General features: G+C 50.1%; 1 protein-coding gene across 7 annotated transcripts in view; it reads right to left on the bottom strand.

The window, feature by feature from the left end:
* The window catches only part of MGMT (O-6-methylguanine-DNA methyltransferase), a 273,109-nt gene that overhangs the window by 219,023 nt on the left and 30,776 nt on the right, over positions 1–23,310 (bottom strand). For 4 of the 7 annotated variants that reach the window (XM_042238454.2, XM_060404831.1, XM_027960175.3 and 1 more), the window contains one exon: positions 3,888–4,024. In XM_042238454.2, coding sequence (XP_042094388.1) covers positions 3,888–4,024 — 137 coding nt within the window. Of the gene's footprint in view, positions 1–3,887; positions 4,025–6,056; positions 7,714–16,218; positions 16,276–16,940; positions 17,069–23,310 lie in introns of those variants that run through there. The other 3 variants (XM_060404832.1, XM_015103292.4, XM_042238453.2) reach the window with 3 other exon arrangements.

Raw genomic sequence — 23,310 nt, 5'->3', positions numbered from 1 at the left:
AATTTCAAGGTTGATATAGGCTTCTAAAATTAACTTATTGCACATTTAAAGAACAAAAGAGAAAAACATGATTATGTTGACAAATCCACAAAAACTGTTTAACAAAATTCAACAGATTGAAGAAGCATTTTCAGAGGGAGGGGGGCCAGCACAACACAGGCAGCAGTCACCCTGCTGTCCCCCATGACTGGGAGCACCCAGGGAGGCCAACTGCGAGGATTTTCATTCACTGTCAGACTGGAGGTTCCAGTCAGTGCAACAAAAGTAACAGAAGGAAAAAGATCAGAAAGAAAGAAACAAAGAACCTTTCCTCACAAACATCATGATTTTCTACAGAGAAAATCCTAAGGAAACTGCAAAAGAATTCCTGGAACTAAGAAGTGAATTTAGTGTTATGTACCAGCAGCAGTAGTTTTAAAGTAAAAAAAAAAAAAAAAAGAAAAGAAAAGAAAGAAAGAAATTAAGTGGATTTAGAGTACCATCAAAAACAAAGTATTTAGAAATAAGTTCTACAAAATACACATAGATCTTCAAGCTGGAAACTACCAAACATTACTGAGAAAAATTAAATAGAATCTAAACAAATGCAGAGATAAACCACAATCATGAACTGGAAAATTCAATTTAAGATGTCAACCCTCCCAAAATTGATACACAGATTCAATGAACTCCAATCAAAATCCCAGCAGGCATTTCCGGAGAAACTGACACCTTGATTCTAAAGTCATATGGGAAACTGAAACCTAGAAACCAAGACAGCCTTTAAAAAAAAGGGGGGGTGGTGGCTGGAAGACGCAAAGACTTATCACAGAGCTCCATCAAGACTTATCACAGAGCTCCATCAAGTCGGCACAGCACTGGCACAGAGCAGATGAAAAGATCAGCGGAACAAAACACTGTCCAGACATGCAGAACCCACACAAGGATGGTCATGTGACCGACTGTCAACAAAAGCACCAAGGCAATTCCCTGGAGAAAGGAACTGGTTCCCCACTCCCCTCCTTCAGCAAATGATGCTGAGACAACTAAGTAACCTGCAAAAAATTGAGAACCTCACAAGTTAATTCGAGATGATGGAATACCTATCTAAACAGGAAAAGCTAAAATTACGTTTTTCAAATAACTGAAAATGTGAAATCAGAGCAGGAAAATATTTCTTAGAGACACAAAAGATGCTGAACAGAAAGGAAAAAATAGTTGGTCTTCCTCAAAATTAAAAACTATTCACTAAAGACATTAGTAGAAAAATAAAAACATGTCCCCAAATGTGAAAAAATGGTCAATACAAATATCTGATCACCAAATTGTAAGCAGAACTACAAATTGAAAATAGCAGTTAAAAACACACAAGAGACCCGCCTCACAATGAACACTTACTGAGAACAGTGTTCAGAGATCAGCCAGTGGGAAAGGGCAGGTCACCACAGAGAGAAAGCAGACTTCGTACCCACCAGGATGACTGAACCTCTAAAACCTATCCACACCACACACGAGGGCACGACACGCTCTCTCCTACATCCCCGGTAAGAACGCAACAGTGGTGACTGGGGAAAGCTGGCAATTTCTCAGGAGGCTATAGATCCATTTGCCATGCAGTCCAGCCATGCAATTCACACCTAGGAATTCACTCAAGAGAAATGAAAACATCTGTCCATAAAGAGGCTTGAACAAGAATTCTCTTGGCAGTTTTACTCACAGTAGCCCCAGACTGGACAATTCAGCTGTCCAGCAACATGAGAATGAACAAACAAGCTGTGGTATATTCATATAACAAACTACTACTTCTTAAAAGAGAATGAACTACTTACTGATACACAAAACAATGCGGGTGAACTTTGACATCATCACTGAAGCAAATAAAAAAGCAGTATATGTTGTTGGCTCCATGTATGCAAATTTCAAGACCTGGCAGAACTAACCCAGCATGACAGGAATCAGAACACTGGAGGCCAACGGGAGGGGCTGACTGAAAGGGGGCATGAGGGAACCTCCTGGAGTGTTTTATCTTTGGGTTGGTGGCTGCATGGCTTTACATATCTGCAACAACTCACTGAACTTTATGACTTAAAAATCTATGGATTTTACAACATTATGCAATTTTTGCCTTGGTTTTGTAAATGAAACTGTTAATTCTCAGTATTCACAGAGATAATTTTTATGCTATTCTAATTCTGAACTCCCCCTCCCTCGAAATTAACCACATGTAACAGACCCCTGGTTTGTCCCCGCCACACACACACCTATCACCTCCATGCCGAAGCCTTAACTTCAGCCAGCACCCAACCACCGCCATGCTCCAGCCTGGCATGGCCAGTGAAGTAAGACAGGAACCAGGGCTGCTCTGGAACGGGAGGGCCTCCCCTCATCTCCCTGCTCTTCCCAGGAGCGGGCTGTGGCACCTCGCACCCAGAGCCCAGCCTGCAGATGCCGAGGGGAAAGCTGGGGGCCGGGCTCCAGGGACCATCCCCCAGCAGACTCAGCTTACTGCCCACCTCCCTGTGCTTCTCCCCCAGAGAAATGGGCTGCATCTCACGAAGCCCTTGGTGGAGGAGCTTGTTTTCTGCAGCGCAGCCTGATCCTGACTCGATGTAGCAAGCACAGAGGGCAGAAGCAAAGCTAAGCCGCGTCCTCGCTCTGCTCTCACACTTGGGAATCGGCACTTGGGGCACCTTAAGAGGTGCTTTCCCTCCTACCTTTTCTTCCCCAAATTCACTGTGTCTTTAAAAAAAAATAAAAAAGAATTCAGCACATAATTTCTGTGATTTACTGTGCAATGAACATGCTAAAAGACAAAATGACATTTTCTCTACAAAGTATTTGGTGCCTGTGATTTCCTGAGCACTACAGCCAGATGGTTCTCATAAAAATAGAGAAGACTGTATTCATACAGTTCAAAGGTTTGCTTATTTTTCGGTCTTAAAAAAAGACTATTGATTGCAACATGCAGCTCTACAGGAAAAATCTTGACAGAGGCGGCGGAAACTGATATTTATTACTGCACTTGTGCTCATTACGGCCGTCTCTGACAGGGGTCCATTGAAATCAATTTTTATGTTTCTTATGCATTTTCTTTATCTAACGTTCCTGGAACTGTGTTTATTAGCCAGTTAAGACAACACAGGGCAGAGGAGTGGGTGGTTTTTCCCCCTCTTCTGTCAGAAATAAAAAGAACTGCAACTTTAATACAACTGCTATTCACAATCAATGAATGAAGGAAATGGAATGTTACATTTCACAAGAAAATATTAAAAAGTGCTTTAACTTTATGTTTTTACAATTAGAGAAAATACCAGAGAGCATTCAAAAAAAGGGAGAAGGGAGTTCCATTAGAAATGGTAACATGCTAAACTTCCTCTGAAAAGGGGATTTTCCACCCTTCCCCTCAGCCACACATACGCGCCAACATCAGACACCATTTCCAAGAGCCCCAGTGGGGCTCCCGATTAAGCGATTCCAGGACTCTGGAATAAAACTCACCTGGCAAGCTGATGAACAGTGAAGGCTGGTCCCGATTTAAAAATCAAGACTAGGCAAGCAGCTCCCTGTCACCAAATTTCCAGAGGGATCCCCCTAGCCTACTTGCTTTAAGAATCAAAGTGTTCAACGCTCACGGTACCTCTGTATACGTACACATTAATATGTCTTGGGGCTTCTAATTACAGGTTATGCTGCTATGGTTAATCAAAAGTGGAAGGTTCCTGGGCAACAAGCACAGATGCTGAAAGTAACAATCATGGCCCCACCATTTCTAGCGAGATGCTAATTTCTGTGATTTGTACCGTGTGGCTCGTGTTACCCTGTGGTCAATGGTGAACAAGCAATAACCATATTCTCTCTGTCGCTCTAAACATACCAGGTAGTGGGTGTCACACAGGACGCTCACTCACCTAGTGTCTGGGGTCTTCCCGCCATGCAGCTTTATCCCATGCAGACCCTGCTCACAACCAGAGATCTCCAGCTTCCCCAGAGGGCTGTCCATCACTCTGTATTTCATTTCACAGGTCTCGTCCATCTTCTCAAGAACCTAAAGAGAACAATCACTGCAGCTGAGCCCATGTGAAAGAGTGTGGTCACTCCTAAAGCAAACAGAAGCCCCAGCTATTTAAGACATGAGACACCTCCTGAAGCTTTCGTCCCCGTTTTTGAATTTAATTATAATGTGTCATTTTTATAACAGTTACTTTGGAGACAGAAAATTACCGTAATTACACAGAACAGCAGTGCATTCTCCTTCCGTTTCCTTAAATTACTATCTCCCTTTCTTCTCAGTTATCTTTAACCAATGCATAGTCAAAGATGAAATTAAAGCTCCTCTTAAATAGTCTCTAAAACTATTTAAAATGAAACAATTACCAACAACTTTTTAAATGACAACTGAAGACAAACCATGTGATATTTTGAATCAAGTATATTTAACAATAGAGCATTATGGAGTGAACTTACAGAAACAGTGCAGTTTAACTCCACTCTTACACAACGGCCCCTGTGTTAACAGGTGGCTGGCCGGGTAGATGCGCACTGAAACACAGCGCTTTCGCTCTGGAAAGCACACAAATTTTAGCTACAAACTGAAGTCGCTCAGTCGTATCCAACTCTTTGTGACCCCATGGACTGGAGAGTACCAGGCTCCTCCATCCATGGAATTCTCCAGGCAAGAAAACTGCAGCGGGTTGCCATTTCCTTCTCCAGGGGATTTTCCTGACCCAGGGATTGAACTCTGGTCTCCACATTGCAGGCAGACACTTTACCATCTGAGCCACCTGGAAATTGTCAGGGTAGTCCCTCTTTTCAATTTTTAAAGGGATCCAAAATGTAAGGACTTTAGCAATAGGGCAGCCCTTCATCCATTCTCACCTTTTAGAACAGGAGGGACACAGCTGGGGACAAGATCTGTCTCTGACGTTTTGCATGACCTTCTCCATTTCAGGAGAAGGGCTTCGGAGGGGGGTCTAGTGGCAATCAGGGGGGTCAGGAAGAACTTGTCCAAAGAACTGTACAACAGCTATCCTATGATGTATCATCCATGTGAATTTTGAGGGACGTTAATTTTGGTCAACTCAGCAAAGGTTTACAAGAAAGAAAAGCTGTACTAAGAGCAGCAAGAAGCCAGGACCATGGTTTAGGCCAATTGACATTAAAAAAAAAAAAAAAAAAAAAAAAAACCTCTTGACTCCAGAGGCGAGAGCTGTGGGAAGCCCCCCTGGCCTGGAGCGGCGCTGGGCTGCTTCTTCCCCGCATGGACCCCTGCCCCGCCTCTACTAACACTCCTCTCTCCAGAGCGCCACCCTCAGCCACAGCGGTCTAGGGTACACCAAGCTCCAGGGCAAGGCCTCCCTCTGAGCTCACCTGCTTACCTGCTCTCTCGACCTGTGTGTCCCAAAAACAAGCCAAAAGAACTTGACAAAAACTGGAACCTTGCACAAAATCTCCTGTACACAGCACTTCCACCCACCCCTGCCCTCACCCAGACCCGGATTCGCCCTGGGCGATGCGTCCCCGTGCGCCCCGCCAGCTGTACCTCCGCAGGCACTCACCTCTCACTGTCAGCTCCTCCATTTCCACCCCACCCGCCAGGACTCCCCCACCAACTCTCACCTCCCTGAGGAAGGGCTCCCGGCACTCATTACCCTCGGGCTCTTCCCAGGCCAACCACCTCTCAGCTAAAACGCTAACGACGTGAAGGGGCCACAGCAGGGCCAGCAAACTGCAGCCCATGGGCCAAACCCAGCCCAGTACCTGCTTTTGTAAATAAAGCTTTATTGGGATACACCCATGCTCACCATTTACAGGCTGCTGGCCGTGGCTGCCTTCACGCTCCAGGGGCTGAGCCAACTGGCTGTCCTGCAGCCCTAAGCCACAGGCGCTCCTCACACGCATCGAGGGCTCCAGTCCCCGGGCGTGGACACCAGAAACTACCCCTCCCCGACCATCCAGTCTACACCGTGCAGCCTGCTGTCTGCCCTACTGTGAAACTGCAGCACACCTCCGCCGCTCTAGCCCCAGGTTCTTCTCCCTTCCCTGTGCCTGCCACCTGCTCCTAACGTCTCTTGCTGTACCTCTGTTCGCTGAACCCAGGGTAGGCCAGGTGAGAGCGGGGAAGCTGGAAGAAAACTTGAAGAGCCGCAGGAACTGCAGACATGCTTACTCTCTGCAGGCTGGCACAGCAGCCGCAGCAGCAGCAGACATGCTGGAGCCTCTCCTCCCAAGGCTGACCCAGCAGACGCAGCCATAAGGCAGCCACAAGGGCGTCTCAGGTGGTGCTTACACAGGGCACTGCGCATGTGAGGGGCTGTAAGTGACCTCAGCTGTTACATAACCACATATTCACAAAACGTGGGGCAGGAGCCAGCAGCCACGGGGCCAGAGAGAGCCTGACCACCGCCACCTGGCCAGCTGCTCTTTCTCTATGTAAGGCCACGCTGATCGCCACCTCTGCCTCCCAAGAGCCCAGGACAGAAGAACAAGCCATGCCTTGAAGAGGTCAAGTGGCGTTCCCCAAACCGCACGGTGCTCCAGCATCACTCCCAAGGCTCAAAGGTGCGTTAGCGGGATAAGAAGAAAGCAGCTTTGTTCTACCAAGCAAGTACTCGCCAATTGTTCACCGACCCCTGCCCTCTACCCAGTCCTGCTCAGCAGCACTGGCCTCCGTCAGGCTGTTCCGCAGGCAGGACTCTTGCTTCCAGGCATGAGAAACCAGTACTGGCTAATTTAAGCACAAAAGCAACTTACTGAAAGACTCACAGAAGTTCTGGGAAGAAGTTTAGAAAACAGTAGGAACCAAGACTGGCCACCGTCCAACCACAGGCAGCACCAAGCCTCAGGATACACCTGTGGGGGCGCCGGGGACTGCAGGCACGCGGCAGGCCCCAAGGGCACCGCCGCCAGCGAACAGGATGCTGCGGCCACTGTCAGCGCCCTGCTGCCCGGGCTCCCTCTCACGTGTCCCGGGACTCGAGGCCCAGGCAGGAGCTCAGAGCTGGCGTGGGGCCAGGCCCGTGGCACCTGTGTCGAGTGTCCAGGAAGAAGGACAGCTGCCAGGAGGGCTTTTTCCATGTCGGCCCCCCTCAAGGACACGGACCAGCACTGCTACAGAAAGGAAGACTGGCACAGCACCAACCACGAGAAAGGTCGAACAGCAATTTCCACTCCCCTTCCCAGGCCTCAACCTTCTCAACAATAAGATAGGAAGAGTAATCCTGTTTTCACCAACTTCACCAGGGTATTCTGTGGGCCCCCCTGGAGAAGATGGGAAAAGCCAAGAATGGGGTGGGCCAGGTACTCTTGCATTTGGAAAGACCTCTGTCCTGCTCGGCACACACCCAACCCTCACCGTTACTCCAAGCAAAGGCTTGAGAGACACGTCCAGGTGTGCAGAGCAAGCCAGGGGCAGGCAACAAAGGTGACTTGGGGCGTGGGGGCACGAGGGATTCCCCTACTTGGGAGGACGAGAGAGCTCAGGCCCCTCACTCCTCTGGGAGAAGGGCCTTGCAGGTCAGGCCAGGTTCCTGAGCACAGCCCAGACTGGCTGCACTTCGGAGGCCACTGACCTGGAATGCAGGGAAAGGGCAGCCAGCCAGCTTCCTGAGCTGGAAGGGCTGCCTCTGAACCGAGTAATGGCCACACGCTCCAGCTCCTCCACCTGTGAGGGGCCATGAGGACTCCAAAGCTTGGCCCGAAGCCGCCGTGCTGCCCGTGGTCTGCAGCGGCACACACCTCGCAACACCGCACTGGCCCCGGACCACTACCTGAGGCTCGACTCCCAGCCCGCGCGCGGCTGCCTCTGCACTCTCAGAACCAGCTCCGCCAGCCTGCACAGAGCGGGGGGCCAACCACAATCATGCCAAGAACCAGCAAAGGGTAGCTCATTCTTAACAGGAATAACTGGCAAGTTCAAAGTCTCAGTTCTGAACAAGTGGCATGTCACTTCCAGCCATATCCACGCAGCGGATCATGTAGTTATGTGAAGTCTGAGAGAGTGAGCTCCTTCGACTTCCTTACTGGGTAAACAGGATGGAAATCAAAGCCTACTTCAGTGTTCCTGAACATGAGGACTCCCCGAGGACTTGGGCCTGGTACCCGCGGCCCAGCCCCTCCAGCCTCAGCCTGGCTGTCCTTTCAGGAGCGCCTCTGGGCTTTCAGGCCCATTAGCAGCACCCTGCTCGTGAGAGATAATGAACCATAACCCACCGATGGCTACTTTGCCAGAAAAAGAAAAGCTGCAATTTTTACAATATTTTATACCAACTCTGCCAGAAATGGCATTTGAGACTCCACAGAAGCCTGTGCAAAACTTCCTTTCCTGTAGACAACCATGACATTCCGTACAGAGTCCTTCCGTGAGCAAGAGTAAAAATTAGCTGAATACTGAATCCTACTATGTAATGGATAATGTGTCCCCAGGACAGAAGCGCTGGGCCATTTGGCGTGGAGTGTGTGTTGAAGAGAAGCCCAGGCTGAAATAGCAGGCGTGCTGTAAGGTCCCGTGGAGCTGGCAGGCCTGGCAGAGGGGTGGGGGGAAGCCAGCAGGAGAGACAGGGGCGTCACAGACACCAGGAGGGACCCTCAGAGGCTGGAACCAGGCAGCAAGAAGGGCGCGGTTTCAATAGCAGGCGAACGCGTCAGGGAGCCAGGGCGTCTCAACACAGGCTGGTGGGAGGCGCCGTCTGGAAAACAACAATGCCAGACACACACGGGGCTGCCACGCACATGGTGGTACAAAGAAGCTGAGGAAATCCTGAGCCCTGTGAGCACGACAGACCTGCCCAACACCCCACAGCAACGCCCCCAGGCCACGGAGGCCAACCCACCTCCAGCTCTGAGATGGAATCCCACCAACAGACGCCAGCCCAGAGAAGACCATGACTGTGACCCCAACAAGCGAGCTGCAAAGGGAATGAGACCCAGGAAACACGCTGCTCACTGCGGACTCTCCAACATTCACGGCCCAAGCACCAAGCCTAGGGCCAAGCAGGTTTCTGGCAGCCAGGCAGGACTCATGGCCAGGCTGCTGCCAGGTGGGGAGGGTGGCTGCCCCAGGGGAGCAGGGCCACCTGCTGCAGGGGAACAGCTGAGAAGGTCTGGAGAAAGCGACATCTACGCAGAGACCAGAATCACAACAAGGAGCCGGCCAGGCGAGAAGGCGCGCGTGGGAAGCAGGCCAGGTGGAGAGCCCAGCAGCAGAGCTGGGGGCCAGGGAGGAGGCCCAGCCCCTGCAGAGAGAACCGCGGGCAGACACGTGGCCTCCGTGGGTCAGCGTCTAGCCTCGCTTTGTCCCTGAGGTGCCCCAGAGCTTTACACTAGGGACAAATCCACTGGGTTGGCCTTTTCAAAGACATCCTCTGGCCGCTGTGTAAAGAATGGTTGAGCACAGAGGTTGGGAGTTGCGGTGGAGACCATGGAGACAGTTCAAGGCCTGACAATGAGCTCAACCCGTGTGGGAGAGAAGGCAGCCTGCATAAAGCACTGTGAGTAAGGGTTAACAGTGAATGTTCAACAGTACTCGGGTGCCCTTACGCACGAGCCCCCAGGCGCAGGGGCGCACAACTGGAGTGAGACAAACGGGGTCTACCGGGGGAGGAAGACTGCCCACAGAGGGCAAATCCTGCCAAACGATCTTTGCAGCTAGATCCAAAAGTGCTCTGAAGTAAAAGCGTATTTTAGGCTATCCATATAGATACGGTAGAATGATTTAAAGTATCCACCTGCATCTCTTACTTGCATGTTCTGAGTTTTCTACAGTAAACTTGAAATTCTTTTACAAGGATAAAAATTGTATTAAAATTCAACATAATATACAGATGATGTCAGCAGATGCTCTACATTTATCACTGTCTCAATCTCACAGCCATAAAACAAAGGACTGTTACTACTTTTCTTTGTAAAATAAAAACTCTGGGGTATGAAATTGTTTCTGACTTACAAAAAAATGGGGGGGGGGGGGTGTCCTTCCCTGGTAGTCCAGTGGTTAAGAATCTGCCTTGCAACACAAGGGACACCAGTTTGATCCCTGGTCCAGGACACGATTCAGCCTGCGCTCTGGAGCCTGGGCTTCACGACTGCTGATGCCCAGACACCCAGAGGCTGCGCTCTGCAACGAGAGAAGCCACCGCCAGGAGAGAGGAGCCCCACCCGCCACAGCCAGAGAAAGTCCGTGCGCAGCAGTGAAGACCCAGCAGAGCCAAAACAACCAGATCTCAAAAAAAAAGTTGGATAAAACAAAGATCCAAGAAAGAAATCACATCTCCTTTCCCATCACTAGTTCCTACACATGAGGCCTGCACAGCCCCCCAACACCTTGGGGCCCTCCCTTCCTGCCTGACCTCACCTCTGGCTGGCGAACCCGATCCACTCCACGTCTACCGCGCCTTGCACACACAGACATGGCTCTTGCCTCAGCACCTTTGCACCTGCCACTCATGCTGCCTGAAACGCCTTCCCTTCACATTCTGGCATAGTGGCCTCAGTCTCTTAGTTCACAGTCCTGCTCAAACGCCACTGTCTCAGAGAAATCTTCCTAAAACAGTCCATCTCCTTCATCCATCCTTTCCATCTTTTTCCTTTATAGCACTTGTGTCATGTAAAATTATACTAGATTTATTTTATTTGCCATATGTTGCCTTCACAGAATGTAAGCTCCAATACAGGTAGCAAATGTTATGTGACAACTCTGGCCAATGAATAAGGAGAAGTCTGCTGAGGGGTCTTGTTTTAACTTTAAAAAAGTTTTTACATGGCCAGCACCATCTCCTCCCCTTTCTCCCTTTCTTGACACTGCACATGTGATGCCTGGAGCCGTGGCAGCCTTCGATAAACATGAAGCAAAGGCAACGGGCTGGAGAGCCCCTGGCCCCGACGCTGCAGCCCCTACCACACCAGTGCTGTCTGTGGCTGGACTTCTCCTTGTGTGAGGAAGAGAGAGCTGTTTGTTTCAAGCCAAGGTTGTGAGGATTTCCTGTTTCAACTTGAAAAGTGAAAGTGTAGTCTCTCATTCATAGCCGACTCTTTGCGACTCTGTGGACTGTAACCCTCCAGGCTTCTCTGCCCATGGAATTCTCCAGGCAAGAATACTTGAGTGGATTGCCATTTCCTTCTCCAGGAGATCTTCCCAACCCAGGGATCGAACCTTGGGTTTCCTACATTGCAGGCAGATTCTTTACCGTCTGAGCCACCAAGGGAGCTGACGCTGTATACTAACACTTAGAATGCATCATAGGTGCTCAGCAAATAACTGTTGAATAAATGAGCTAATTATCCAAATCAGTCAAGTATACTTGATGTGAGAACTCAGAAGGAGAACTCCAGGATTAAAGACAGGCTGGGGTCTGAGGGCCAGAGGCTTCCTGGAAGAGTGCCTACACAAAAAGACGAGTCACCTTTTCTGAGGGAGGGGTGAAGGAGGGGGCATTCCTGGCAGGCAGGTCTGCCGTGCTAAGGCCCTGAGCCAGAGGGAGCACAGCGTGGCTGGGAGCTCGGGAGGCAGCAGACACGGGACGGCAAGGACCCACGTCAGAGGGAGCCCACGGCAGTAGCTCCTGTGGGGACAGGAGCAGGGGGACAAACGGAAGCACCGAGGACCCAAGAGCCTCCTGAGCAGGGGAGGGGCGTGTGGTGTCTGGGATGCTGTAGCCACCCCACAGGGTTACGATGTGTTCATAACAGAATCTGCTCCAGTCACAGTAGGCCATGCCGGTTTCCAAGCCAGAAAGAGGAGGGAAAGTTGTACCACCCACCCATCGTTACTCCTGAACAACAGCTTTACAGCTGAGGAAACCAGGGGCTTGTGCTGGCAACGGCGATCTGCAGGCCCTTCTTCCGGAAGCAGCCAAGTGGAGGCCTGGGGAGCCCCGTGGGAGGACAGGAGGAAACCCACCACCCAAAGCCCACCATCAGTTTCCAATGCGCCAAACCCACACGCATGTGATCTGAGAGCTAGGCTACAGGGTCCTGTGGAGGCTGTGACAAGCCAGCTCTTTGAATATTTTCCAAGAGCCACAAGGGGCCTGCTCACATGGTGGGAAACCTGACTTCCTTAATGGAGTCCCCCAGCCGCAGGTAGAACCAGGCCCACACCCTTTCAGGGGGACAGCACCACAGGCCACATTTAGGACACAGAAGGGGTTAAGCAGCCAGCCAGCCAGCCAGCCCCGCCTTCCACTCCCATGAAGCACAAGCCTGTGACCCCAGCCTGGAGGCCTGGCAGGCCCAGCTCCTTGCATCATCATGGCAGCCACCTAAAGCCACAGAGTGGCTGACATTAATTGGTGGCAGAAAAAAATTGATTTTTCATGGCTATTTGGAGACCTCTGAAAAAACTAAGTGAATTTCGTTTCATCTCCCTTTCAACATGAATGGTATTTAATGTTCTGAATTAAGCAGTTGGCGCCAGCGGCCGGGTTCCCACTATATCAAAAGCAAGAAACCCAGTAACAAGCTGTCTCCCTCCTCCTCTGCTTGTAGCATTCCAGGCCGGCCACGCCTGTTTAAACACTGTCCTTCCAGAACCATCTTCACAGTCCTCTACCTTCCACTTTTAATCATTTCTAGTATCGGTATCCTGCACAATGAAAACGACCAGAGAGAGGCTAGGAAAAGAAACCTTGCCTGCCTTCTTCCTCGCAGTGCACAAACATGGAGCTCAGACGTGCTCCTGAGGCTGCCCCCGAGCCAGTGCTCAGCCCACAGGTGAGCCCAGGCCGCCCCAGGAGCCGCATCTCAGGCCTCCCGGCCTTTCCATCTGCTATGCGTGTGAAGTGGGAGCCCGCTGGCACTGAGAACTGATGTAGGAAAGGGGCGCAACCCAGCTCCAGTTCCTTCTGACATCAACAAAGCCATCACGAAAAGATGGCCAGTTTTACAATCACCCTGCTGAACAGAGGACGAGAAAAAAGGCATCAGGGAAGCACCTTTGTCCTCGTTACTCAAGATCAGCCCACCTAACAATCAGGTGTGAGGGATTCTTTTAACTAGGAAAAAAACATGTAGAACCCCTACAAGAGAGAAAAAGAGAGAAAACCCCCTACTGATCACCTCTTAATAAGCCTGGCCAAAGGGGGTGAAGAAGAAAGTGGACAGGACTGGTCCCCGCCAGGTGTGTGAGTCAAGAAAGAAAACACCAGAGAAAAACCCAGGCCGGTGGCTAAGACCCAGCTCACAGTGCCACCAGGCGGGGGTCTCCACCGTGGAATTTCACCGGGTCACTTTCCACCAAAAGAGTCAAAATACGGCTCAATTATGCCCTAACAACCAAGAAGAAGGCTTCAATTTGGTTGAAATGATTTTACCAAACAAAATACTGGCACTGCCACCTGGTATATCAAATTTAGAACAGATCCAAAAGTTGTGCAAAAACATCACTTCGCGTCTATACAAAAGCCTGCAAATGGATGTTTATGGCCGCTTTATTCACAATGCTAAAACCTGGAAGCGATCAACACGTTCCTGGCTTAGTGAGCGGCTGAAGTGCTGCCCAAGACCAGGGACTATTAGTCACTGTGGCAAAGAAATGTGGCTTCAAGCCATGGAGAGGCACAGAGGGACTTAAACGGATGTTGCTAAGCGAAAGAAGACAGAAAAGCCTCCTGAAAGGACTGCGCGCCCTGTGATTCCAATCATGTGGGGACAGTGACACCACCAGTGGTTCCCAGGGCTGGGGAGAGAGGGAGGAAGAGCAGAACACAGACTTCCGGGGTGGGGAAACCGTTCTGGAGGCTGCGTGACATTACACTGAACACAGCTGTCCAAACCCGTGGGGAGCACCAGACCCAGAGTGAACCCTGACATGAACAATGGACAAACGCATCAATGTGTGTGTTGGGGGTGATGGTGAGGAGGGACAGGGGCGTATGGGAACTCCCTGCACCTTCTGCTCAACTTTGCTGTGAACCTGAAACTGCTCTAAAAAATAAAGTTTATCTTCATAATTAAAAAAAAAATCACCCCAAAGCCTTCTGCTATGGCCCTGACATGAAAGGTTCTGCATTACAGATACACGGCTAGGCTTTCAAATGAAACCTGCTGGTGTGGGGGTCCCACAAATACTGAGCTCTGCCTGTTCCCAGCTTATACAGACTTTCAGAACATGTGATCTGTGCTTTTTTTCATTTTCATCACTGGAGCCGGCCCTGCATGGCAGAGCACCATCCTGATTAACCACACTTTGGTCTTGAAGAATACTCGTCACAACAAGGGTTGGGAAGTCAGGGCCGGGGCGGATCTTAGCCCCACAGCATCAGCCACAGGTGCTTCTTGTTGAATAAGCGTCACCAGTCATCTCAACAACCCACTACAAGCGGCATGTTATAAAAACAGCTGAGAAAATGCCTGCCTGTCAGAGCTGCTGTGTTAGAGGGATGTTTAGGAAATTTGCTCACTGGTCTTTAAAACCACCATTTCTAGAATAAAAAGAGGCACCATCCTACACTTTTAAACTATACTTAAAACTCAGTTTTCCTTTCTAAAGTTTTCATTTTTGTTCTTGTTAGCAAACTAAGGGATACACCATGCAGGAAGGTAACTGCTTTTCTGTTCTGAAGCTCAAAGGCTGTTGTGAATTTGTGCAAATAGGAATTGGTTAGGGAGCAGTTGGAATATAAACTCGTGTGTGTGTGTGTGTGTGTGTGTGTGTGTGTAAAAGAAACTTGTGAATCTGTGCAAATACACAGGAATTAGGGAGCACTTGGAATACAAACTCGTTTGTGTGTGTATGTGTGTGTAAAAGAAACAGACCACAGAGAAAGTGCATAAAACTAACACATGTACAGCTTAACAAACTACTCCAGAAATTTCTTGGAACTTCAAGCATTTTTGAAAAATATTTCCAGGTGCAATACCAAAGTGACAATCACTGCACACATATCCATTGTAACAGTTCAGCTAAAATACCTCTGCATCTTGCCAAAACTCGGTCCATGATACCAGAACAATCTACAGAGAGAACAATAAAGGTCTTTTCAGAAGTGTATCAGCGACAACCATTAAAAATGTTCCCTACAAAGCTTTCCTACTAACCAAAGCACTGCAGACCAGACTCAAATCTACACAGACTTGCAGTGAAGTGAGAGGCTGAGGTCACAGCATGTTCACATCTGAGTGTACACGCTCTCCGGGTACACAGGGGGGCCTACACACACAAGCCTACAAGTGAAACACTGTACACCTGCCTAGCTGATTAATTTCAGGGAAGAAAAACTTAACACCGAAATGAGAATGATGCACGAAAACCACATTTTTCTTAGGGTGAAAAAGGAGACTTCAAAGATGTTTCCCACTTGCTGGGTTCCCAGACCCAGGAAGCACCAGCCACTGCCCCCAGGGCCCCTCCTCTCAGGGGGCTTTGGGTGAAAGATGGGCGAAGCTCCATTCCAAGGTGTTAGTTGGAGCAGGTTATGCTGTTTAACCCTCTTCTGGCAATTCAGAGAACATCTGAGTACTTGGCGAAGGAAGAGCTATTCTTGAATAACTAGTGTACCAGGAGCCAGAAGGCCAGATGCCCCAATGATCAGAGAAAGCAGGTTACAAAGAGGAATGAGGCCCAGACCTCCCGCGAGGAGCCCAAACAGTCAGAGGCAAGATGAGAACTCTGCATCCACAGCCACTCGAGCAGGATTTGGAAAAGCAGCCAGGAAGTCTTAATTCTGCAAGACGACCCCCCCTTCCAGCTCCTCCTCTGCTCTAATGGCCGGGCCTCTGTGCTCGGCGGGGAGCCAGCACTGGGCGGACACGAAGCGCCAGCAGGGCAGCAGGCGCACCGCAGGTCTCCTCGGCCCAGCCGAGCCTGCCGCCTGGTCCTCGGGGTCCCACGCGGCTTAAGAGTCCGGCTGGCTAAGCCCCCACGCCAGGGCCCGGGCCCGGGCCCCGAGAAGGGGAAGGGAGGCTACAGGTGACCCTGAGCAGCCGCTCACGCCCGGCCCCAGGTCCCCTCGCCGCTCCAGAGGCGGCACGACACCTGGGGGCTCCTGAGGTGGGAGCGACGGCCATGGCGGGGAGGCCCCCCAGGGCTGTGGGCCGCACAGGAGCCGGCCTCCCAGGGCAGCGCTGCGGGACACCCCGCTGCTGACCGCAGCCGTCCTAGGGGAGGCGCACGCACACAGCGGGCCCTGCCGCGAACGCCCCCCTCCACAGCTCCTTGCGCTCAAGGCTGACTGGCCTCTCCTGCCCGTTTAAACTAGAAGGCGCACCAAACGCTGCTACAAGACGCCCCTTGGGGTTCCGGGCACTCACCTCAGGGAGAACAGCCGACTCCACAGCGCCGCGAACCCTGAGTCTCGCGGGAACCCCGAGTCCCGAGGAAACCCCAGATCTCAAAAGAACCCCAATTCTCACGGGAACTCCACATCTCGCGTGAACTCTGCGTCCACCCCCCCCCCCAACCCCCGGGACCCAGAGTCTCGCGAGAACGCCAAGTCCCACGTGAACCCTGAGTCCCAAGGGAATCCCAAATCCCCTGTGGAACCCGAAATTTCGCGGGAAGCCTGAGTCCTGAGGAAACCCCCGAGTCTCACAGGCACCTCAAGTCCCCGTGAGAACGCAAGAGACTCATGTGAACCCCGAGTCCCACGAGAACCCAGAGCCACGGTGCCCTGTGCCCAGAATGTGGCCCGGTGGGCAGGGATCCACAGCACCCACAGGATCCCAGCAACAGGCTGACACCTGAGCCCCTTACTCCCCAAATCTCACGGCATCCCCGCATCAGTCGTGGCATCCTGAACGTTGGTAAGGACAGAGAATGAGCTGCTTATAACTTACTGTGAAGAAAAAAAATGAAAAAATGCCACCTTTTCCCTAACTTTTAACTACCGTTAGGACTGCTTATGTGAACATCCGCTAGGAAAGTAGTCGTGTGGAGGTCTGATGGCGGGGGCTCTGGCCCGCGTCACCCCTGGGGGTTTGGCGGCCTCCCACGGGTCCTCAGCGCACCCTGCCAACAGCCCCCGCCTCACAACCTGAAGACGTTCCACGACTCGAGGCACCAACTCAGTCCCGGGCTCTACGGTGACAGTCTGTCACGGAGCTCCAGGAGAGAGGGTGGCAGGCTGGTGCTCACAGTGAAGTGTCAGGTCTTGAAACAACTGTGATGTCTTGGGAAGCTTCAGCTTAAATATGTCATAGCAGAAAATAACCTCATTCTTTACCCACCCCTACAGTTGGGCAAAGTTTAACTGACTTAAGAGAATAAGAAACATGTGAGAACAGGCGGGAAGATCTGAGAGAAACACATTTCAATCTGGCAAAGCAGCCAAACCCAAGAGATGCCTGCTGCAGAGCAGGACAGGACAGGCCGCGGGCTGCAGCCACCGCAGAGCTGGGCCAGCAGGGCTGGTGGGGAAGTGCAAAGCTCTCACACTTGTCTTCCTGACAGCAAGATGTGAATCAGAATCGTCCTCACCCACGAAGAACCCCAGAGTATCAAAGTATCAGAGGTTTGTCTGCAATCAAGCCAGGAGAAAGACGTTCTAGTCAATAGTTTCCCACCTGTGTGTTAATAGAACCTCTATGTTATAAACACGTGCTTTTTGTGTCGCTGATGTAATGAGCCTCCACAGGGGACTCACTATAATTCTGTCCCCTGGTTCAATAACCCAATCCCTGTTTGCACTGATTCATACAGCGCAGTGAGTACAGTTAGATCCAAACTCCATAACAGGCTCCGCCAAAATCCTCAAGAGACGGCTCCAGCAAACAGCCAGGAAGCACATCCCCACACCTCTAAGATGAGTCAACGGTGGCTTTTGGGGAGGCCTATAGTAATATCCCTGCCCAAAGTGAGGGTCCCACCAGGACCCACTGACCAGCTGCAGACAATTAATCCCTGACTCCACCCTTCATCAGCCTTTCCTGGGTTCAGTACAGTTCAGTTCAGTCGCTCAGTCGTGTTTGACTCTTTGTGACCGCATGAATCGCAGCACGCCAGGCCTCCCTGTCCATCACCAACTCCCGGAGTTCACTCAAACTCACGTCCATAGAGTCGGTGATGCCATCCAGCCATCTCATCCTCTGTCGTCCCCTTCTCCTGCCCCCAATCCCTCCTAGCGACAGAGTCTTTTCCAATGAGTCAACTCTTTGCATGAATGAGGTGGCCAAAGTACTGGAGTTTCAGCTTCAGCATCATTCCTTCCAAAGAATACCCAGGACTGATCTCCTTGCAGTCCAAGGGACTCTAAATTAGAGTCTTCTCCAACACCACAGTTCAAAAGCATCATTTCCCGGGTGCATCCCACAAATAAGGCAAGGTGCCCAATACTAAGAAGGGCTGAGAGTAAAGAGCAGGGACACATGTGGGCGAAGAGACTGTGCACCTGACGATGATCGGCGTTGGCAGGGTGCAGGGCATTTTAAAATGGTTGGGGTAAGTCCAAATAAAAACACTTCAGGATGTGCGAAAAGGACATGAAATTCACATTTAAGAGTCTATAAATAGTTTCAGTAGAATGCAGCCAGGCTCATTCTGTGTTGTCTACAGAAGCTCTTGTGAGTACGGCTGACCCTTGAATAACATTGATTTGAACCATGTGGATCCACTTATATGCGGATTTTTTTCAATAGTAAATGCTATAGGACTGCACAACCCTTGGTTGGTGGAAATGGTGAATGCAGAACCATGATATGGAGGGCTGACTATAAATTATGCTCGGATTTTCAACTGTGTGGGACGGGGGGTCTGGGGTGGGGGTGTCCCTAACCCCCATGTTGTTGAAAGGTCAGCTGTAGTTGTGATAGGACCATACAGCCTGCAAAGCCAGCAACATTTACCATACAGTTTATTTTAGGAAAAGTCTGCCACCTCCTGACCTCAAAGTACGTAAGTGATTACCAGACTGTCCCAGGTTTTGTCCTGTCGGATCCTTCTCTCCCACCTGCTAATAAATAAATCCCAAGATCCACTTTGATGGCATATGCTCACCCCCCGTCTCTGACACTACAACCTCGAACAAGAAGTAGGTACCAAAGCTCTCTGGAATTTCTTAAGTACTGGCTTAGAAAAACCAGCCACTAGGTCTTCAAGAGTGCTAAGTCTGGCCACCACTAAGGACCACCGGATTAGGGCCTCTTTATCCCTAAGAAAGAATCCACTGCAGACTGTCTCTGCAGTGAAGCGCTCCTGGGTGAGAAGAGCGCTGTGATTGATGACTTGCATCCCAAATGGAAGAGTCTTATGTTCCAGACACGCTCCGGCGGCCGAGAACGAGCCAGCCTTGATGGCACAAGGCTCTTGGAGGGACAGACACCATCCCCACCGCAAGGCCAAGCAGCCACTGACACGCACTGCTGCTGCTGAACGATTAACCCAAGGCAGGAAATTTTATGTTCTAAATTAGCTACATTATGCCCAAAACCTATCAGTGGCTTGATAACTTGAACATATAATTCTATACCTTTTACTCTTTAAACAATAATTCAGTCTAATCCCGTGGCTAAAGCCAAGATTTCCAGACCAAAAGTGCACTTTCCATTTGATTAAATACTAATAAATGCAAGAATAAAATACTAGTCTTTTATCTTACAGTAAATTCTTCAAAAACCATATACTCTAAGAATTAATTATCTCTCTGGAGAAGGAGATAGGTTCTTCCTCTCAAAGACAGCTGAGTAGTCTCAAACTCTTAATTACAACATTTAAAACGTAACTGATAGCAGTCCAGGGCTTACAGAAAGATGACATCATAGTGACCTGTCAGTCATCACGGCCTCAAGTGGAGCATCTGGACAGTCAGTGAAGGGATGAAGAGAATCAGGCAGGATCTCCCTGCAGAAAAGACCTCACAGAGCTACGACCCTCAACAAAGCATATAAGCTGGTATCATACACCCTTGGCCTTTTTCCCATGTGTGTTTGGTATTTTAAAATTTAGAAAGTATCTTCATATATTTCACCCATTAAGAAGTAAACAAAGGTAAACGCTGTCAAAAGGAAGATGGTACTCAATAGAATTCACCGAGTAAGGGGGTTTGTTTTCTACCTTATAAACGGTATCGAGACAGGGCACTGACACCAGTCTCTGTAATGGTTCTATGCCCAGGGGCAGCACCCAGGGCCAGCGCCAGCTCACACCATGTGACCACAGTGATCTCTAGCCTGAGATTCAGCACAGGAAACTGGCCTTGGCCATGAGGAGGGAAAGGGGATGCCCTGCAAGGGGATGTTGCTGTTCAGTCGGTCATGTCCAACTCTTTGCGACCACATGGACTGCAGCACACCAGGCCTCCCTGTCCTTCATCATCTCCTGGAGTTCATTCAAACTCATCCACTGAGTCGGTGATGCCATCCAACTGTCTCATCCTCTGTCGTCCCCTTCTCCTCCTGCCTTCAATCTTTCCCGGCATCAGGGACTTTTCCGATGAGTCAGCTCCTCCCATCAGGTGGCCAAAGTATTGGAGCTTCAGCATCAAACCTTCCAATGGCTAGGGCTGAAGCCACAGAGATGTCAGACCTCGCCCCATGAGGCAGGCAGGAGGGTGCAGGAGCCACCATCTGCCCAAGTGTTCTCTGCACAGGGTCCCAGCCTCAGTGTAGGTGACAGAGAAACAGTCCATCCTTCTAGGAAGCTGGAGGAAGACTCTGTGGCACCAGTCCCAGTCTGTGGGCCACAGGTTCCATTTGGGAACATGCTTTCTGCAGGGTGCCAGCGAGACAGAGCTGGGCCTGGAGAGAGAAATGCACAGCGGGCCTTTGGCAACCTCTCCAGCCCCATGCCCTCCTCTGTGATGGGGACACCATGAAGACTGATGAGATAGTCGGGGATACCCGTGGGTCAGGCAGCATTACCCACGGCCCCTTAGAAAATCAAGGCAAAAAAAACAAAAACAAAAAAAAACGGGGAGGGGGGGTTGGGTAAAAAAGAGAAAAAGAAAATCAAGGCAAGGCTGCTGGCCTGTGGAGCAGCCAAACTGCCTCTGCCTGCGTGTGAGTTTGCCCTGCACACATGTACTCCCAGAAAAGACGACAGGCCACAATGCAGCGAAGTCTCTGAGCCTCCCTTACCCCTCTGGTCCAGAGATAACCCCCCTCCCCTCCCCCAGCAAAGAAGGGGCAGGTACCCTGTCTCTCCTGCGCCAAGTCAGCAGGCTGGGAACAGGTTAGAGTCAGACTACATGCCAAGACTGACCCAGCTCAGAAGTGCTGGGCCACACAGGCCAGCCCAGGACGAGGTCGTCTCTGGGTACTGAGATCTATGCACTGGAGGAAAATGAGGATGAAGCTATGGGATCAAACCAGGTTCAAATGAAATTCATTGTTTAATATAGAAAAATCATTTTGCTCAAGTTCTATGATTTCAGACACTTGTGATACACACAGAGAAGATATACCTAAAATCCACATTTACACACAGAATCTATGTTTCAATAAAAACAAAGACCAACTCATAACCAATTTATCTACAATGAGTAAGTACTCTGCAAATATTTTTCCTTGGAAATAGGGATTATTACAAAATCATATGTAAGCTATCCCCAATCTTTGTTCAAATAATTGATTGATGTAATCATTTCTCTGTCGAATATTCCCACCACTATGAGGAAAAATCTCCATTGTCTATTTCAAAAACTAGCAGAAATGTAAAACTTCTCACTACAAAATTTAGCTGATACATTTTATCTAAGTTACAACAGATTGCTTCAGATAATATTCACAGATGAATAGCTTATCAATCTGCCATGTTAATTTCAAGGGTAACTTGAATTAGAAGAAAAATCCAGACTGTAACAGAAAAAAATAATTAACTTTTAACTTTGATAATTAACTACTTCTTTGAACGCTAAGAATGCTACCTATTAGCAAGCAAACTAACACTTATAAAGAACGTTTAAAGTTGTCTCCCTTTCTACAAGATTATCCACAAGGCCTGGAACACAACAACCCCAAGGAGGACACAAGGTGAGACGGGCGGGGCTGGAAGCTCCATCCAGAAGAAAGATGACACGCACGCGTATTCACTGGGGTGATGACAAGTATCCTGACGGAAAACCGTCACTTTCCTTGTTTTACAACGTTCTTGACAAAGTCAAAGTCAAAGAAGTTCTCTCTCGTTTTTTCCTATACTGAACACCAAGGCTGGGACAGTTTCTGGAATTGGCTCCTGTGGTCCCAAGAAGATGCCACCTGATGACCCACCTCCCCCACCCACAGGGACAGCAACGTGCTGGGCGCTGTCCTCCTGCCCAGGAATGGTGTCCAAGGTGCGGATCCAGGAGACTGGGGCGGCCCAGGCTGAGCCAGTGACCAAGCGCGATAGATACAACATCCCAAATTGTTTCAGTTCAGTCGCTCAGTCGTGTCCGACTCTTTGTGACCCCATGAATCGCAGCACGCCAGGCCTCCCTGTCCATTACCAATCCCCGGAGTTCACTCAAACTCACGTCCATCGAGTTGGTGATACCATCCACCCATCTCATCCTCGGTTGTCCTCTTCTCCTCCTGCCCCCAATCCCTCCCAGCATCAGAGTCTTTTCCAATGAGTCAACTCTTCGCATGAGGTAGCCAAAGTACTGGAGTTTCAGCTTTAGCATCATTCCCTCCAAAGAACACCCAGGGCTGATCTCCTTTAGAATGGACCGGTTGGATCTCCTTGCAGTCCATGGGACTCTCAAGAGTCTTCTGCAACACCACAGTTTAAAAGCATCAATTCTTTGGCGCTCAGCTTTCTTCACAGTCCAACTCACACATCCATACATGACCACTGGAAAACCATAGCCTTGACTAGATGGACCTTTGTTGGCAAAGTAATATCTCTGCTTTTGAATATGCTATCTAGGTTGGTCATGAACTGTTTAAAAGTTACCAAATATACTTCTTCCTATGGTGGTAAAATACACATCTTTAGATTTGACATTTGTGAGAGTACAATTCAGTGTCATCAAACCATTCACGACATCGTGTGGCTGTCACCACTGAGCAGAGCAGACTTCATCATCTGCCACAGAAACCCACTCCCGCCAGCTCCCCTGCCCCAGCCCAGGAAACTAGCACACCTTCATCTCTGTGAAGGTGATGACTCGAGGCCCATCGTGCAGGTGGAGACAGGGTTCTCGCCAGCTGTGTCAGGCTTGTTTCACAACAAGCCTCATCCACGTGGAACGCTGTGCTGGCATTTCCTTCCATTTAGGGCTGAGCAGCACTCCATTGTGGGGAAGAGCCCCAGTCCGTGGTTCACCAGTTCGCCCCTCCATAGACATCTGAGCTGTCTCCAATGTCTGACTGCTGTGGGTGGCACTGCGGTGGCACTGGTGTGCACACAGCTGTTCGGCTGCTTGCTTCAGGTCCTTGCCGGGAGGCAGGGCTGCTGGGTCACACGACAATTCTACGCCTGGTTTGGTG

This window comes from Ovis aries, chromosome 22 (genome assembly GCF_016772045.2).
Source record: "Ovis aries strain OAR_USU_Benz2616 breed Rambouillet chromosome 22, ARS-UI_Ramb_v3.0, whole genome shotgun sequence".
In the NCBI taxonomy this organism is placed as follows: Eukaryota; Metazoa; Chordata; class Mammalia; order Artiodactyla; family Bovidae; genus Ovis; species Ovis aries.
Note: the sequence above shows the minus strand (reverse complement) of the source record. Positions and strands in the feature narration are given on the sequence as shown.